We start from the raw sequence: 18,129 nt of genomic DNA on the forward strand, positions 1-18,129 counted from the left end.
TTACTTTATTGTTATTTTACCTACTCGAGTTTTCCTGCTTCTTGATCTGTTCATTTTTCTTATTCTGAGTTTCTTTATCTGTATCTCAAATTTTTCTAACTCATCAATCATCTAATAATTTCTTTTAATCAAGATATTTGAAATGCCAAGTTATTCTCATGAACTATTTAATATATCTAAAATTACATTACTAAATGCACTAAAAACTTCAGTGATGTTAAAAATGCACCTATTAATTTAAGAAAACCTAATATCAGGAAAAAAACGACCATTTATACAAGAGCTTCATAACATGACTACACTCAAAACAGTTGTCCCAAACTAGAAAAGGCAAGAGGGGATTTTATCAATGCTGTCAGAATCCACAACAATTCCATTATAAAAAAAGATTTCATTATTTTTGGTAGAGCCATGCAGCTGCCAATGTTGTGAGGTCTTCATTTCATTGGTTTCAGTTGTTTTTTTTTCCCCTCTACTGGGGAATTGTGTGCAGCTAGTGTCCATATCCTGCGTCCTCCATCCAGGTCAGTAGGTATATTTCATGTTGCTTTTTTTTTTTTTTTTTTGTGGGAACAGAGATATCAATCGCATCTATTACTGGGTCTGGAGGCATGTCAATCCCTTGAGGTGCACTTCCCCTCTACCAGTGGATTACTGTGTAGTAGCACCATTTTTGGTATATCAAGAGTAAGCCAATATTGATTTTTCTTTTTGATTCACTCTGGAAACAAAGAAAGCATATATTACTTCAGAAGGTTAAGGTCCTTACTGACGTTTTCTACACTGATGCCAAGAAGACAACTGTGAAAGCAATTTTTTAGTGAAAAAACATCAATGCAAGTTCCATCTTTCCTAAATCTAGCTGATCGACTTATAACCATGTAGGGATCAAAAACAGTGTCAGTGAATTTCAATCAATTTTCATATTTTTTTGTACACGTTGGCAACAGAATTACTGTTGGTGAGGACTTAATTGAAGTAAACTAGTTACATTGTCCAGACATGAAAACAGATCTAAGATGATGCCTTTCAGTCAAAATCTGCAATTTGTTAATGATAATGAATTCAATGTAAAAGAAAGCAGTACTATCATTATACTTTTGGAGGGAGTAAATTTATCACATCTTGGGAAAGCCACATTCATAACTGGCAAAACATCCAATTTTTGAGCTTAAAATGATTTGGTAATGTAAAGTACTTGAATACAACTACTTAATATTTAGTATTCTAGTCATACAATATTTAATATTTAGGTATTCTAGTCATGTATGACTAGAATACCTACTCAAACTTCTCTTCACTGACAGTGAATTCACAACTTTCTGGCAATCTATTCCATTCAATCACTGCCTACCAAAAAATGTCTCACTACTTGCTATTCATACTTATACAACTTCTAAGGTAGTGTTCTTGTTCTTTCCACTTGTCATTACTTTGAACATTTCCCTGCATCATATCTCCTCTCTTCCAAATGTTGAATGTTTTTTTTTTTTTTACCCAGAAATCTTCAATCTAGCCTTATATGAATTTTTCCACATGCTTGAATCCATATTAGAAACTTACATAATCCAATAAACCCAGAAAACTAAAATATCAACAGGTCTCGTGAAATTTTAGTTGTCTGGCATTGCCTGGCATGTGGAACTTCAGAAGATACAACTGAAAGTGCATGGTTCTCAGTTTCAAAAAGAAAGTTAGTAAGGGATCTTACTGTATCCATACAAACAAAATTTTTGCAGCTCACAAATCTTCAGTTTATCCTTATATGAATTATTCCACATTGAAACCATACTAGAAACTTGCCTCATCTCCAATGACAACGAAAATATCAACAGGTAACCGAGAAGGCAAGTAGTCCTTAATGTTTCAGAAACAGGGGAAAAAAAAAAAAAACACACATATATATACATATATATATACATATACATATATACATACATATAAAAACATACAAGCTAGTAAAGGGATCTTCATACAAGCAAAGTTTTGCAGCTCATGGAAGCTAGCTGGGAGAACTTGATCATCCCTGGAAGCTAAGGGATTATTGTATGAGGTTAGAAAGCATGCAAGGTCCCATGGAAGAGTGAATAGAAAAAAGCCCAGATGACATCTTCGGTTTTCATAGTGGAATGTACACCTACAGTCTGAAACACAAGCCACTGACAAAACATACATTTCATTTTACTTAACATTCTCTAAAGCTACTAATAAGTAATGTAATAAAGAACAAAAAGAGAGGTTCACATCATTAACAATTACATAAATAATATAAGAATTATTATAAAGTTACACGTATAAATGCACTATGCAAACAAGGCTCAAATCTTAAATGAGTGTCACAATGCTTAGAAATAGCAGTCTTACATGAAGAAATCCAACAGAAAAAAAAAAAATTTCGAACATTTACTTCGGTAATTAAGTAAACACAGGTAACCTGACAAGTTTTCCGATGTGGATATACAGCCGCCATTTTGTCTTTGTTAAGACCAACACAACAAGAAATGACGATAGTGGATAACTCAAGAACATTCATAAACATAAAACTCGCACATCAATTCATAACCGATACAAAAATTAGTTAAGTTTTAAATATGAATACTACAATTTAAAATATACATATACACGCAGTAAGGCATCAAATACTAAAGTTTAAAACGGCATACTTACTAATTTCACGAAACCGAAGCCTTTCATTTTATGCAGAAACACTTCCGCAACTTCCCCGTACGGCTCAAACATCTTCTTAAACTCGTCATCATTTATGGAATTTGGCAAATTACCTACAAATAAACGGCATCTGCCTGTAAACTTTTTTGTGGCGGTTCCTTCTCTTGATTGCAAATTAGTAGTAGGGCCACTCATACTTTCTAATCGTTCTTTGACGAAATCCTTCCTCCTGTATTGTCCTTGATTTCCTCTTTCTCTATCTCTATCCTGTTGTCTATTTCTATTGTCGCGATTATCTCTCTTATTAGACATATTAGACATACGCATATCTGGTTTAGGATTTCCTTCATGGTATTCATCTGGAATTTGTTCTGGTCCCTCCATTTTCACTTGTTCACCGTTCATATTCGATACTCACTACGAACACTAACAACAAATCTAACGCAAAGCGCTAAAAGAGGAACCAGTCCAAACCGGTTAATATTTATATGGCCTGATCACGTGATAAGCGATACTTCTTTTATTACTTACGAGAAACGGTAGGTGGCGTTTGGATATGTGCAATTTAGATCTAAACAACGATAGACAGAATCACATTTATCTCATCTTTATCCCATTTATTTGTCGTTATTTATAAATTTATCCCATTTATAAAACTAAAATATAAACCATAATCATTTAAAAAAAGTCTTCAGCTAAAATGTAAATATTAGAGCCATATAAATATAAATAATAACGTAACTTTGTTATCTCAAGCCCAGAATTAGATGGATGGACAAAATAAAAGTGGACGTAAAAACTAAATCACAACAAGCAACACCAAACCTGACAAAATTGTTCGCACTCTCCAGGGCAGACAGAAGTGGAAAGAGTTCATTCGGCCTCATCATCATCATCCACATAGATGATGGAAGAGAGAAGAAGAAGAATTATCTCAAGCATAAAATCTTCTATCATAAGTAAAAATTCATTTTTCTAAGTTGAAAGTTAAATTTTTAATATCTATAAAGTTTATTTTCAAATTGCACAGTGAAAAATTTTCAAATAGTTATACGTTTCAAAAATTGAAATTATAAACGTCTGTTGTGTAAAGTCTATAAGGCTGAGTAAAAAAGCAGCTAATTAAATAAAAATACTAAAAAATAATAATTCAATTTGAAAGCATTCATTCTCAACTTCCAAAGATTTTCTCAATTCATTCTCAAATTTCGCCACCATCCAGAAAATGAAAAATTCCATCTACTGAAATTCTGCACAAACCTTTCAGAAGTTTACAAGTCTAAATCATGTCACTCATCTTTCTCCTGTTTGCAGTCTACAAATTCTCAATCTCTCTTCATAATCAGTATTCCACAATCCTGATATCATTTTTGAAACTCATCTTTGCACGTTCTCCATTGTATCAGAATCACCAAGGAGACCAGAGCTGCACGCAAGAGTCTCAGTAAAGTCTTAACGAGGCCTTGTAAAGAGGCAAAATGACTTCTTTATCTTTACATGTCAAGGTTCGTTATTCTCTGAGTATTATTTACAATTTTTGTTATTATGACCCTTGAACTTCAACTTCCTGTCTTCTAAAACCCCAAGATCCCTAGCCTCATATAAATCTTGATATTAATAAGTCTGTGGGAGTGGATGATTATTCACCACTTATACTACATAAGCGTGCATAACAGCTGGGATTGCTCTTAACTTAGTTGATCAAAAGGAGTATGAAAAAGGAACGATCTCAGAAGAGTGGAAACAACAAAAATAGTACCAATGCATAAGGAGAATCGAAGTCAGTGGTGACCACCTACAGGCGAGTGTAGATATAAGATTTAGTGATAAAAGTATTAGAGGCTGGTTAGAGTGACAGAATAAACACTTCTATTGATAAGAAAGGAAATCTTTTGAAACTGCAACATCAGCATAGATTTATTGGGGGAAGACCTTGAGTTAGTAACCTGATATTATTTTATAACAGGAAGACTAGTATTCTGGATAGAGAATATGCCTACAGTGATTTATCTGGATTTTCCTAAAGCAATTAATAGAGAACTACATGATAACATACTGTTTAAAAAAAGTTTAAAACAGGATGAAGATATGTATTCAGTTGGTAATTCAAGGTTTGAGAGGAGATATATTAGGCCTAGCGTGGCCTGTTCCGGTCTTAGAAGTCATCGTTTAAGAGGGCGTATTAGTTTCCTTTTTCCTAATGACTTGTACTTTAAGACTTGTTTTGGTAAACTTTCTGTTTTCATTCCAGTGGCGACCCGTACATAAGCACTGCGACATTACAGCACCCCCAAGGAAAAAATGAAAAAATTTAATTTTGTTCATGTTTATAAATAATAACAATGCTTGCAACATTATATAATGCAATACATGTTAAAGGTTACAGCTTATATTTTGACATTGATTGAATAGTTAATAATTGGAATTATTATATTAACGCTTTAGATTACGATCTAAACTCCGATATTCGTTTGCGCTTGTCATTGCACGTTACGTCATTCCGACACTGCCCAAACGGCATGTATCTTAGTATGTTTACGTGCGTTATTTCTGTGAGATATGAAACGTTTATTATTTTCGTGCATTTGCATGGTGAACTTTTTTTTGTGAATCTTCTTTTATTTTGTTAAAATAACATATAATTATTTATTTATTAGAGATACAAGGCTGAATTATGACGAGTGTCACCGTTGAAAATATGAAAGAATTATATTTTTTCAATTATCGTGACACGAAACAAATGCGCTACGATCTAACGCCGATATTCGTTTGGGCTTGTCATTGGTATTGACACGAAACTTTTATTATTGGTGTTTGTTCCTGGTGAGTATTATTAAAAATTTATTAATACATATTAAAAATTAAAAGTATGAAATACTTTTAATTTTTAATATGTAAATTTATTTATTAATAAATTCGTTACTGGTTAGGAAAAAAAAGTTTTTATTATAATTACGGCTATTTAGCCTGCTTCAAAAAAAAAAGGTTTTTTTTTTTTTTTTTTTTTTTTGTATATACAGCAGTCCCACTTAAAATTATCACCGGCCGCCACTGTTTCATTCTTTGAACGTGTTCCATCCATTTATGCTTATATTTTAAAAAATTTTTTCTATTACTGATTCTTGGTTTAATTCTTTCATAATTTCTTCGTTTCTTTTGTGATCAAATAGAGTATACGTTGCAGTTTTTCTCATAAACTTCATTTTTGCTGTTATTAATCTTTGTTTATCTTTTGCTTTTATTGTCTGTTGTTTGCTAATGATTCTGCTAAATTAGGAAGAACAATGCTGGGAAGTTTTGATATGATATTGTTGCAAGACTACTGGAAAGGTTGGTGACTGAATGGAAAAATGGGGTGTGATTTCAACGTTGTTAAGGATAAAGCAGCGCACATCAGCCAATAAAAATAGAATGAAGTTAATCATATTGAAGGCACTTTGCTTAAGAAGGTAGAGGAGGCAAGAGGTCTCGGGATTTTGCTGGATAGGCAACTGAAGTTCAGAAGACACATAGCAAAAGTAGAAAGATTACACAAAAATTGCTGCTATACTTCGTAGAACCCTTACGAATATGGATAAGAAGGTGAGAATTCCACTGTAAAAGACATTAATCTGGCCACATATAGTTTATGTATAGATTTAGTCACCTGGTTATATTTGTGACAAGGAAGCGTTAGAGCGAATGCACAGGCGAAATTATATTATATAATATATATAAATATAATATATATATATATATATATATATTATAATATATTATATTATAAAAATATTATTATAATAATAATAATATCATAAAAAAATATTATAATAGGACCCTGGAATAGCAGTGAGGACAGATCGATGAAATGTGGTTTCGAGAGCTGAAGAAATAGGAGGAGGAGTGTCAAATGATTCAGTGATATAAATTGGTGAAAGGCCTATCAGACAGATAAAAAGAAATTGTTGTAAATATAACATATGATGGGAGAACCAGATGTCATCGCTGGAAACGGTAAAAAAATCATACGCATAAGAAGGTGAAACTGAGATGCTTTAATTAACCAGCGGAGAATGGTGAAATCCGTTACCAAGTATGTTATGAGAGCTCTCCACTGCTCTGCCACTGGAAGGTACAAAGGTCACAAGAAACAACCCATTGAAGTCTAATTCCATGGAAGAATCACTTCTACTACCAAACCACAGATACGAGAATCTTAGTTGGCTCGGTTCCAAGAAGAGTCAGTTCATGTTTGAAGGGTAGAAAGGAATAAGCCGATGTACGAATTGGTCACCAACATGCGAAATCACGTGCTTTATACGTAAAATTTTCGATCTGTTATAAAAGCAAAATAGTTACCACTTTATAAACTACAATATTCATAAAGGAGAAGTTAATTTTCTGACGTGTAATAATAAAGAACTCATCCCACAATATGGATTGATTACCCTATTATCGTTATGAATTCTCCTTCTTCTGACATGCGCAGAAGTGTCAAAGGGTCTCGCATCTGCGGGCGTACAGTACCATAGTAAACTTAGCAGTTCAACAGGAACTTATAATACTATAACATCGAGTAACATTAAAATGGCGACAAAGAAAGCATTAGACTTCGAAAAAGCCCTCGATTTGCTGAGTAACGTTGCCAAAGTAAGCGGTAATCTAAGAAATGATTTAAAACAGGAAATACTGAAGTCAGCGAACTAACGAAGGTATTCAGTACAATGAAAAAAAACGAAACTAAAGTATCAGTAGAACAACAGACTACTACAAATACCCAGGAAACAGGTTAACTTAGGTCAGCCTACTCAGCTATACTCGCAAGTTGTTAAAAACAAAGACGAATCTGAAAACAATCCTTGCTACTAATTAATAATAAAGCCGATAGCTTAACTAAACAGCGAAGAGACCAAAAATATCATAAAAGAAAAAAATAGATCCAAGAAAAATTAAAATCGGAATCACAAATATTAAAAGCATTAATAAGGGAGGAGTCTTAATTGAAGCCAAAGAAAAGAGAGAAGTAACAAATATCTTCCAAGACTAATTATATATGATATTCCCAGTGAAATTGATACGAACAACGCAATTGACTCAATCCGCATATAAAACGAAAAGCTCTTCAGTAGCGATACAAAATGACACAGAAATTCATAATGACAAATAAAAAAAACGAACAAGAGAAACTTGATTATAGAGGTTGATTCAATGGTGAGGACCAAATTGCTGAAAACCGGTTAAAATGCTGTGGAGAATTTGCCATTGTGCAGAGTTCTGAGGTGCTTAACAGCAGTAAATTCCACCATCATACACGAGACTGTACGGAAAAAATCACACGCCCATCTGCTCTAAAGAACAATAAGTTCAGTGCGTGCCCACGAAATAAGTCTGAAATGAACTGCATAAATTGACAAAATCACAACAAGCATACCAAAACCAAAAATGACTGCAAACGAATTGCACCACTAAGCAAAGACGGCCCGACATACAGTACAACTACTAGAGCCAACTCATAATTCAAAATATAGATTATGGAAAGCAATAATGAAGCTAGCAGAAACAGCACTACTTCCCTGGCATACTTTCAAATAAATCTTCAAAGCTGTAAATAACTTAATAGAACTCATAATAAATAAATAAATAAATATATATATATATATATATATATATATATATATATATATATATATATATATATATATATATATATATATATATATATATATATATATATATATATATATATATATATATATATATATATATATATATATATATATATATATATATATGATGTTTAATAGGTCTGATATTCACTACTGCCGTAGTTTGAGAAACATACTCACACCCCACACACACACACACAGTAATTTGGAATGTCATGATGCGTCACTGAACTGGAAAGCCTGAACTAATATATTGTATTTCATTCAGTTTGTATATGTCCTTAAGCCTCTTTTCAGGCTATTGCAGCTTGTAATGTTCCTGTATTCAAAAGGTAGTTTATTTAGCAAATCTGGGATGTAGAAGCTTCCAGTGGCCTTTCCGTAGTAAATTTTCCGTGTATTTCTGGCTGTCCTGTATTTGGCATCGAAGTAATATTTTAGCATAGCTGCATAGTGACATAAGTGTTTTGCTGTTAGTATTTTGTGTTCTGACATTGCAGTGCATATAAATCCGGTATTGTTTCTTTGTTCCCGGAAAATCAGTTTTATCATTTTGTACTGTGATGATATTAATCTATTTAGTTTCTAGTGTGCACAGAATGCATACCTTGTTAAAGCTTATCTTAGTATATTAGAGTTTTTTAGGCGTGTGAGGACTATGTCTTAACCTGTAGAGTTTGCCAGTTATTGTTCGGAGTTTGTTTTGTAGATGGTTGATGTGGTTATTCCAGTTCATATCTGCATCGAAATAAATTCCAAGGTATCGTATTGTTTCAGCCTGATCAATGGTAGTGGTTTTACTGTTATGTGTGTTTCTTATGTTGGAGAGTGGATATTGGGTGGTTATATATATATATATATATATATATATAACCACCCAATATCTGGGATGTAGAAGCTTCCAGTGGCCTTTCCGTAGTAAATTTCCGTAGTATATATATATTAGGTGGTTATATATATCTATCCCAATGGCTTTAACAGGCCTTTAAGGCCCACAACCTTCCAAGCATGCTTGGATTTCTTAACCGAAATACGAGGATAGAATGGTCACTCCTATGCCTCAAGGTATTCTTGGCTGTATCCTGTGTGTTCACGGGGCCGGTTTGCCTGCTTGCGGGATGAAAAACACCAGATAAACTGGCGGAAAAAACCCTACTGCCCGCGCCCAAGACCCGCTAACTTGGCTATGACTGAGGAAGATCCTTCAGCTCCTCACGTCTCCGACGGGAATCGAACCTAGGACACTCCTTCCCCAGGCATATGGTTGCGAAGCGCAAAGCCACTAGGCTAACCGCGCGGACCGGTTATATATATAACCACCCAATATATGTATATATATATATATATATATATTATCAACTGGTTGAGTCACTGGATTTCTGAATATAATTAATTTTTTCTTGTCAGAATTTAGGTGTATGGAGTTTTTGGTGAGCCAGTTAGGGAGAAAATTTATGTCATGCTGCATATTTGTTTGGGCTATGCTTGGGTTATTATAGATGGATATTATAACTGTATTTTCTGCGAATTGGAAGATCTTGCCTTTGAGAAGTAGCTGGTTAATATCGTGCATATAGATGTTGGGGAGAGAACAGATACCTGTTGAACTCCACAATGGTAGCTCTCTACTGTGGTTTGACCAGATACGTGATGTATTTCTATTTTGAAAGTAGTTTCTAAACCACCTGTGCAGAGGCCCATCTATTCAACATGGCATATCCTTATTAATTATGTGTGATGTATAAGTATGTTAAATGCTTTAGTCAAATCGATAAAGACTACCATGACAATTTTGTTTTTATCTAAGGTGGTATTATTGCGTCCGTAAAATCATCCAAGAGAAATGTTGTTCCCTCAATTTTTTGAAACCGTATTGTGCTTGGTGTATAATATGAAAGCTCTCTGTATATGTTGCGAGCTTCCTTACTACGATCCGCTCCATAATTTGACTGATAATTGTTAGTGTTGCTATGGGTCTGTAATTATCGGTTAAATTTCTTTTTCCATGTTTGTATATGGGTGTGATTATGGGAGTCTTTAACATACTTGGTATTTTTCCGGTTTTAAATATTAATTAATTTTAGTAGGATAGGGCCTAGGCTAGTTCCTGTCGCTTGATATCCCTAGGTCTTATACCATCGATTCCTGGGAGTTTCTTCGATTTGATTTATTGCATTACAAAGAGGAGTTCTACTTCTTTTATGGTTGGGAACCATAAAGTCTGTTTTGCTTGTGGTCCAAGTGGAAGATCACATTTAGTGATTGGAGGGATATTTCTCTGCAGTTCTTGGATGCAGTCCGTAAAGTATTGGTTAAAGTCATTTGCTAGTTGTTGAGAGATTTAGGGTCTTTCATGAATCTGTGTTTTATGGTTTCAAAGGCGATCGTATTGGGAATACAATCTAGCATCTCGTTGATCAGATGCCAGGTTTGTTTCATGTTATTTTCTGCGGAGGTTAATTTGTGTCTGTAGTATTTGTTTCTTTTAATTTGTTTCTGTTTGCATTTCTCATTTACATTGTAAGACGATTCCTTGTTATCTTATATTCAGTTTTTAAAGCTGCGTTATTTGAATATTGCTTTAATTTTTTCCATAGAATGTCCCTTCTGTGTATATGTAGGATTATGTTTTGCGTTATCCAAGGATTTTGACTTGCTTTTGAACGAATTCTGATTTTCTTTGCAGCTGTCTTGTATATTTCCTCCAGTGTGAGTTTTTGTTGTATAATAATAATTACATTGGCAGGCAAGTTATTGGGCTGTAATGAACTGCTCCTTTTCTTTGTTTTTCAAAATCAGAAGTGTCCTTCAGGTTGTTTTCCACTCTTCAATTGAGCCTGTTTGCAATAGGTTGTAAAAATATCCAAACAATCGAGTATGAGTACTAGCATCTGTGCTAAAATAAATGCAGTTCGTCTTTGCCTGGTACACTTCAGTTTTTCATTGTCTTTGCTTGCCTTTGGATCATTTCTGTTGTTATGGCAAGGTCTTCCATATGACTGTTGTACAAATGTTTTTTAACATCTTCCATCCACTGGACATTTTATTATGTTATGAAAGGAAGAAAAAAGTAGAAGTTAATGAAATTTATTCCAACATGTATCAAACTTGGGCTGGAGTCCCACAAGTTTCTGTTTTAAGCCCACTCCTATTTCTCATCTATATGAACAATATCCATCCTCACATAATAAATGACACAAAAATAGCATGCTATGCAGATGATATAGAAATCTGGCACACAAGCAGTAATCCTCAGCAACCTGAAAAAGTCCAAAATAAATAAATAAAAGGCTTAGAAAAATGGGCAAACGAACTTAAAAGACTACAGATAAACCCTCAAAAAACAAAACCGAGCATTTTCTCCACTGATAGAAAAAATAGACACAATTACAATCCCCAAATCTAAATATATATTACCAGAATAGAAAAAAACAGTCTCCAAAATACTTAGACATACATCTTGATACTGAACTCAGATTTACAACTGATATTACAAATATAGAAAAAGAAAGAGAAATATAGAAAACGAGAGCCTGCGTAGTACAGTGGATGTGGCGTTTGCATACCACGGCGCTTGGCCGCACGAAGGAAGACTTGATTTCGTGTCTAGTCGGCGACTAGAGGAAATTTTTCTAAGCCTTTTTTCGACCGATTCCCGAGTCAGTCGATCTCTGGCACAGGCAAGCGGGTTTTTCTCCCAGAAACTCGGGTTTTTCGTCCCGTAAACTCAAGAAAATCGACCGTAGAACCCACATTATTTCAGACATTAAATACGAGTGTTAGGGTTAGGGACCACGAGATGGCGGCACTTGTTGAGCCGTCACTCTTCACTGCATGCCGCTTAATTATGGATAGCCTTGGGCAAGCTATCTCTGATTGGGTACCAGTGGAGATTGAACTGCCTACTCAGTCTCCGAAAGTTAGAAGTTAGATAGGGCTAAAAACTTCCTCGCCTACTCCCTATATATACGGGAATAAAAAGGCGTTAGCTGATTTTTTTTTTAATTACAAATATATCTAATAAAGTTCTTAAAAAAATTTAATATCATGAAAAGGCTTTTTGGAACAAAGTGGGGTGCAAAACCGAAGACACTCATAACTACATATACGGCACTCATAGGACCCACTATGGAATATGTCTCATCCCAGCTAGTAGAAGCTGGGATACAGCTTCTACTAGCTGGGATGAGACAAAAACTTGACAGTGTAGAATCAAGAGCAGCAAAATTTAGCATAGATGCAGTCTCATCCACAAATATTTTAAAAGCTCAACAAGTGCGTGGACTTCATATACTAGAAGACAGAAGAAACTCTCCAGAGTTAAATTCACTAACAGAACCAGGAGGCACCGACAGGATGACTTCTCACTCAGGAATTTCGATGCCTGGAGAAGAAAATGTATACTAAAGTGATGATCTCCGTTACAGTATGATCATGAAATTAGAAAACGGATTGATTTAGAGCGCCTATCCATTAAAACAAGCAAACAGCCTTCTTTTCCATTATTCTACCAAAAAACACAATGATAAAATTAAATCTCCTCGAACCTTGTTCAAAAACGAATTCACAGCAAGAAAATAAAAGAAAAGGACTTAACACTATACATCATTTTAACAATCCAAACCATGTCATTGCCTACACTGATGGATCATCTGATGAAGCACTCAACCAAGGATGTTCAGTGATTTTTATAACTCTACCTGGAGGCGAGAAAATGCAAATGCAAATTAAATCCATAGCTTGCAAAACAGCTTCAAACTGCACTTGTGAATTAACAACCATACAAACAGCTCTCAATTTCTGTCTCTCAAATCCCGTAATAAGCATAAAAGAAGGAATAACCGTCTATCTACAGTGACTCAAAATCTGCACTTGAGGCACTGAAAAATGGAAAAACAAAACTCACACAGGAAATTTATGAACTACTAACAACCTTAAATTTCAAAATTAAGAACTGCACACTGCAATGGATACTCGCCCATGTATATATTGAATGCAATGAAAGAGCAGACAGAATAACCAAAGAAGCAACATGTTTACCTCAAAAATTACACCCATTATCACTAAACACTGTCGCCAAAATAAGATTAGTAAAACATACATTCAAGAAGAAAATGAAATCAGTGAAATTAATGCGATTTGTGTATATGGTTGTAAAACTGAAGATATAAAAGCTGAATTGGTATAGAAGAGGCAAGAGGTAAATGAACTGAGAGGTAAGTAGAATTAACTGAGGAGAATTACGGATTTGCATGGGAATGTGAGGAAGAATGGGATGAAAGATTTGAATGAAAGATCGAATGATTTGAGAGTATTCGATGATAAGAAATGTGGTGTGTGGAAAGGTGCACAAGGTCTGTTTTCCGAGAGGTAGAACAAGCAGAGTCATCGAAGGAGTGTATAAGAGAAGTGCGCGAACAAAAGAGTTGGTAGTGGTAATTGGCGCGAATGAATTGACTGGTAACAAAAAGAACGTAACAAGAGATGTCATGAGACTGTTAAGGAGAGTGAAAGATAACAAAGTTGTAGGTAAGGAAGTCAGGGTGTTGCCCAGGTATGATAATGATGAGTTGAGAAGGGAAGTGAAGATCATGAATGGTTTGCTATCAGAGTTGTGCGAGGAGAAAGGAGTTAATTTTGTGAATGTGTGGGATGAATTCGAGGAGAGGATAGAGCTATATAAAAGAAATGGGCCACATTTGAATGGATTTGGTGTGAGTTAGTTGGAGAAATTGGTGCTGCAAAAGAGAATAACAGAAATGAAGGTAAGACCTGAGGAGTAAGAGATGTTAACAGTGCAAGAGCATAAGAGTAAGATAGGCAAGTTTGTGAATGTAGCGATGATTGGCACGAGTGAAAGAATAAGAAAGGAGGACCGCAGAGTGGACAGGGAAACGGGGAGGTCCGCGTGAGAGGGGGACACTGCATAAAAAGTGTAGATGATGGCTTCAGGAGTAAATATGTGAGAGCGCAACAAACGATTAAGATATTTAAGGATATAGGGATGACATTTCGGTCTGGAGAAGGGTGTAACATCAGTGATGATAACAGGAATGGAAGAGAGACGTGTAGAGGATTTATATTCAAGAAGTTAGATTAGTTTAACTTGTTACAGAAACAGAAATGCGTTAGCTTTCTTGATTATTTGTATATTTACTAATGCTAGAAGTATTCGAAATAAAGGGAATGAAGTTGTAGGTTTGATAGAGTTTATTAACCCCAAAATTATTGGTAGAAGTGAGACATGGTTGAACGAGGATGACATTCTGAGAGAAGGGAGTGTGTGGAAATGTCCGTTTAATGTGGCAACGCGTAAGGTATTAAATTTAGGAAGCAGTTATTCCCCCTGATCCTGTGCTATGATAGGATTGGTGGGAATATTTTAGAGGATGTTGAGGAGATGAAAGAACTTGGGGATGATGGTGGGTAGCTACTTGGAATTTCGTGAACATTTTCCGAAGATTGTGAAGACAACACAGCGGATTATGGGAATGACGCAAAGAATACTGACATGAAGTAAGGATGTTTTGAATCCATTGTAGAAGCCTTTGATCAGGCCGCATTTAGATTACAGTGCACAGTTTTGGTCGCCAGGTTTTAAAAGGATGATATGTTGGAGAGGCTTCAGTTACTTTTGGCTAAGTAGGTTTCTAATCTTGGAATGTGGACAGATTGAGAAAATGCAAATTACAGATCCTAGTTGATAGAAGGAGGAGGGGAAAACATGATCGCGACCTGTAAGTTGGTAAAGGACAATTACCAAATTAATGTGGATGACATTTTTCATAGAATATCTGGAGATAGGGGAGGTCATCCTTGGAAGAAGGGAGAAAGGAGTATATTTTTTGCATGGAGTGAGTGATTGAAATGAATTGCCTGAAATTGTGGTGAGTGCAGGGACAATGAATTTAAATCGAGTTATGAGCTATGCATGTGAGAGAACAGGACCTCCCACGATGAGTCTCTTGGCACCATGGTGGTCTGCTGATATTAATAAAATAATAATAGTAATATTCCCCATTTTAAATGGGGTTATGTTCTGATATGAAACTATTATGATTATTACAAAGAGTCCAAGGATTCATTTTTATACTTAAATATAAAGGGCCAATAGGCTTCATTTCGGCGATATCAACATTATTTAAATTAAGGGGATATTAAATCCCACATTGTTTTAAAACCGAATAAGAAACTCAAAGTTTGGAATCATAGAGTTTCATGCCGAATATAGTATAATAAACTATAAAAGTATCGGCGACTACTAGCGTGAGCTAATGCAAGTAGTCCAAGTACGTAGTACAAACTCGGGCAACTCGCAGCAAAGGTGGTAAAGTTCTAATCGCTATTCTTGGTATTTTCCATAATGTAAAACACATCGCCGATACTTTTATAGTTTATGATACTATATTCGGCATGAAACTGTCTGATTCCAGTCTTTGAGTTTCTTATTCGGTTTTAAAACAATGTGGGATTTAATATCCCCTTAATAAATAATTAATATTTATATAATGTTTAAATAATGTTTGTATCACCGAAATGAAGCCTACTGGCTCTTTATATTTAAGTAACTTAATGGGTGCACCTTTTTGACAACTCGTATAGCAGAGTATATAAGTTCTTTTCGCTATACCCTTTGGTATTAATTTGGTCTAGCTGCTCGCTGATGAAGCCTCAATAAAGGCTGAAACCGGTCTGGGTAGTGACTTCCCACCATAACATAATGTAATAACAGCATACATGTCCTAGGAAATGTGTTTTACATTATGGAAAATACCAAGAATAGCGATCAGAACTTTACCACCTTTGCTGCGAGTTTGTACTACGTACTTGGACTACTTGCATTAGTTCACGCTAGTAGTCGCCAATACTTTTATAGTTTATTATACTATATTCGGCATGAAACTCTCTGATTCCAATCTTTGAGTTTCTTATTCGGTTTTAAAACAATGTGGAATTTAACATGCCTTTAATTTAAATAAAATTCATTTTTATATTTTGCTTATCCAATTCTTCAATTAATTCTTCTTGTTTTTGATTTAAGAAAGGAATGTTCCAACTTTCGATTGTTAATGTGTTCCCTTTCCAGTGTTTTTTCCGTTGTTCTTTCTTAGTCAGATCCGTATGTACAATCAATCTGCATCTTGTGTGATTTCTATGACCGTTTAATGTTTACATCATACAACTGGGTTGTTTGCCTTACTTGTTGATGCCCCGTGTTTTAGCATGTTGATGTGGCTTTCATATCTAGTGTAGCCGCCGTACTGGTGGTTTACACTACGGGTATACATCGCCCATTCACTCTTTCACCACGTTGATGTAGCCGTACTGGTGGTTTACACTACGGGTATACATCGCCCATTCACTCTTTTACCACGTTGATGTAGCAGGTAGGATTGAGACAGAGGTAAAATAATAAGTGGAATTATTGCTCCTAAAACAATTGACAATAAAAAAGGGTTCCATTACGACGAAATTGTAACCATCGTTGATCTCCTCCGATTTTATAATAAATCCGTTACTTTCTGTACACTATATTAATTTGATTATTTCAGACATTTGTTGTCCCTAATATGAGAATGAATTCAAGTCAGACTTTCTATTTGATCAAATAGAAATTACATAATGCTAATTATCAAAAAATGCACAGTTATAGTAACAAGTACCGCTCTCTCCAAAATTCTTGCCCTATTTATTTATTTATTTTGTCAGTTAAAAACCAGAAAGTGTAAATAATTAAAATAAATAAAGAAAATACGGATAGCCTGTGTGGCGTTTGCACATCATCGAGCTTAACCGCACGAAGGAAGACTTCTTGGTTTCGAATCTAGTCGGAGACTGGAGGATTTTTTTCTAAGCCTTTTTTCGATCGCTTCCCGAATTAGTCGATCTCTGGCACGGGCGAGTGGGGTTTTTCGTCCCATAAACTCAAGTCAATCGACCTTAGAACCCATACTATTTCAGACATTAAATATATTGCGTTATGGATCACGAGATGGCGGCACTTCTTCAGCCGTCTCTCTTCATTGCATGCCGTTTAATTGGTGATAGCCTTGGGCCAGCTATCTATGATTGGGTACCAGTGGAGATTGAACGGCCCACTGTCTCCAAAAGTTAGACATGGCTAGAAAACGGCCTCGCCTACTTCCTATACGGGAATAAAAGGCGTTAGCTGATTTTTTTTTTTTTTTTGAAGAAAATACGGTAATTTCCGTACCTTAACCCCTTAACATACAAAGACATTTGTGACACGTCTTTTGTTTATTGCACCAAAATTGCTTTTGAATTTTGTTTTCACATATAAATACAACCGAATATAGACGCTAGACAATCTTTACTCTACAAGACAGTGATCCGTCCCACAATTGCATATGCCTCCCTAGCTTGGAGCCATACTTCCAAGATAAATATCCTCAAGCTACAAAGACTACAAAACAAGTGCCTAGGGATGATCCTGGATGTCCCATAGTTTGTCAGGAACAACCAGATCCACCGAGACATAAATATCCCCCACATCTCTTCACTACTACGCTCCCTAGGAGAAAAATACTTCACGACGGTGTCCACTCATTCAAACCAATTAATCCAGCAAACTATGATGGTAATGACCACTGGAAACACAAGAGAACTAAAGCCATCCTAACACCCAACGATGACACTTAACCACCTCTTCCCCTCAGGGCGAGCTAAAATAGCTCACAAACTTCTCCCATCACTGCTTCCGAAACAGACAACAGGGAATACAAAAAGCGTAAAGCTTCACCCTCTGCGCCATAAATGTCCTGCGAGACAATCTTGTGCCCATTTCCTTTCAGCCGAG

At 35.3% G+C, this 18,129-nt stretch overlaps 2 protein-coding genes across 5 annotated transcripts in view; one reads left to right on the forward strand and one right to left on the reverse strand.

Moving 5' to 3' along the window:
* LOC150095974 (splicing factor, proline- and glutamine-rich-like) overlaps window positions 1–3,110 on the reverse strand; it is a 226,590-nt gene extending 223,480 nt beyond the window's left edge. For all 4 annotated transcript variants that reach the window (XR_016549959.1, XR_016549960.1, XM_090409421.1 and 1 more), the window contains exon 1: window positions 2,668–3,110. Coding sequence is in view for 2 of the 4 variants with exons in the window: in XM_090409421.1 (XP_090265547.1) it covers window positions 2,668–3,072 (405 nt within the window). In the remaining 2 variants the exon portion in view is untranslated. The remainder of the gene's footprint in view (window positions 1–2,667) is intronic.
* Window positions 3,111–12,440: 9,330 nt separating this feature from the next.
* The window catches only part of LOC150095975 (zinc finger BED domain-containing protein 5-like), a 54,844-nt gene continuing 49,155 nt past the window's right edge, over window positions 12,441–18,129 (forward strand). The window contains exon 1 of the mRNA XM_090409576.1: window positions 12,441–12,710. Within this exon, the coding sequence (XP_090265702.1) occupies window positions 12,441–12,710 (270 nt within the window). The remainder of the gene's footprint in view (window positions 12,711–18,129) is intronic.

Source organism: Typopeltis vanoorti, chromosome 19, assembly GCF_054136105.1.
Source record: "Typopeltis vanoorti isolate ZY-2024b chromosome 19, IOZ_Tvanoo_1.0, whole genome shotgun sequence".
Classification (NCBI taxonomy): Eukaryota; Metazoa; Arthropoda; class Arachnida; order Uropygi; family Thelyphonidae; genus Typopeltis; species Typopeltis vanoorti.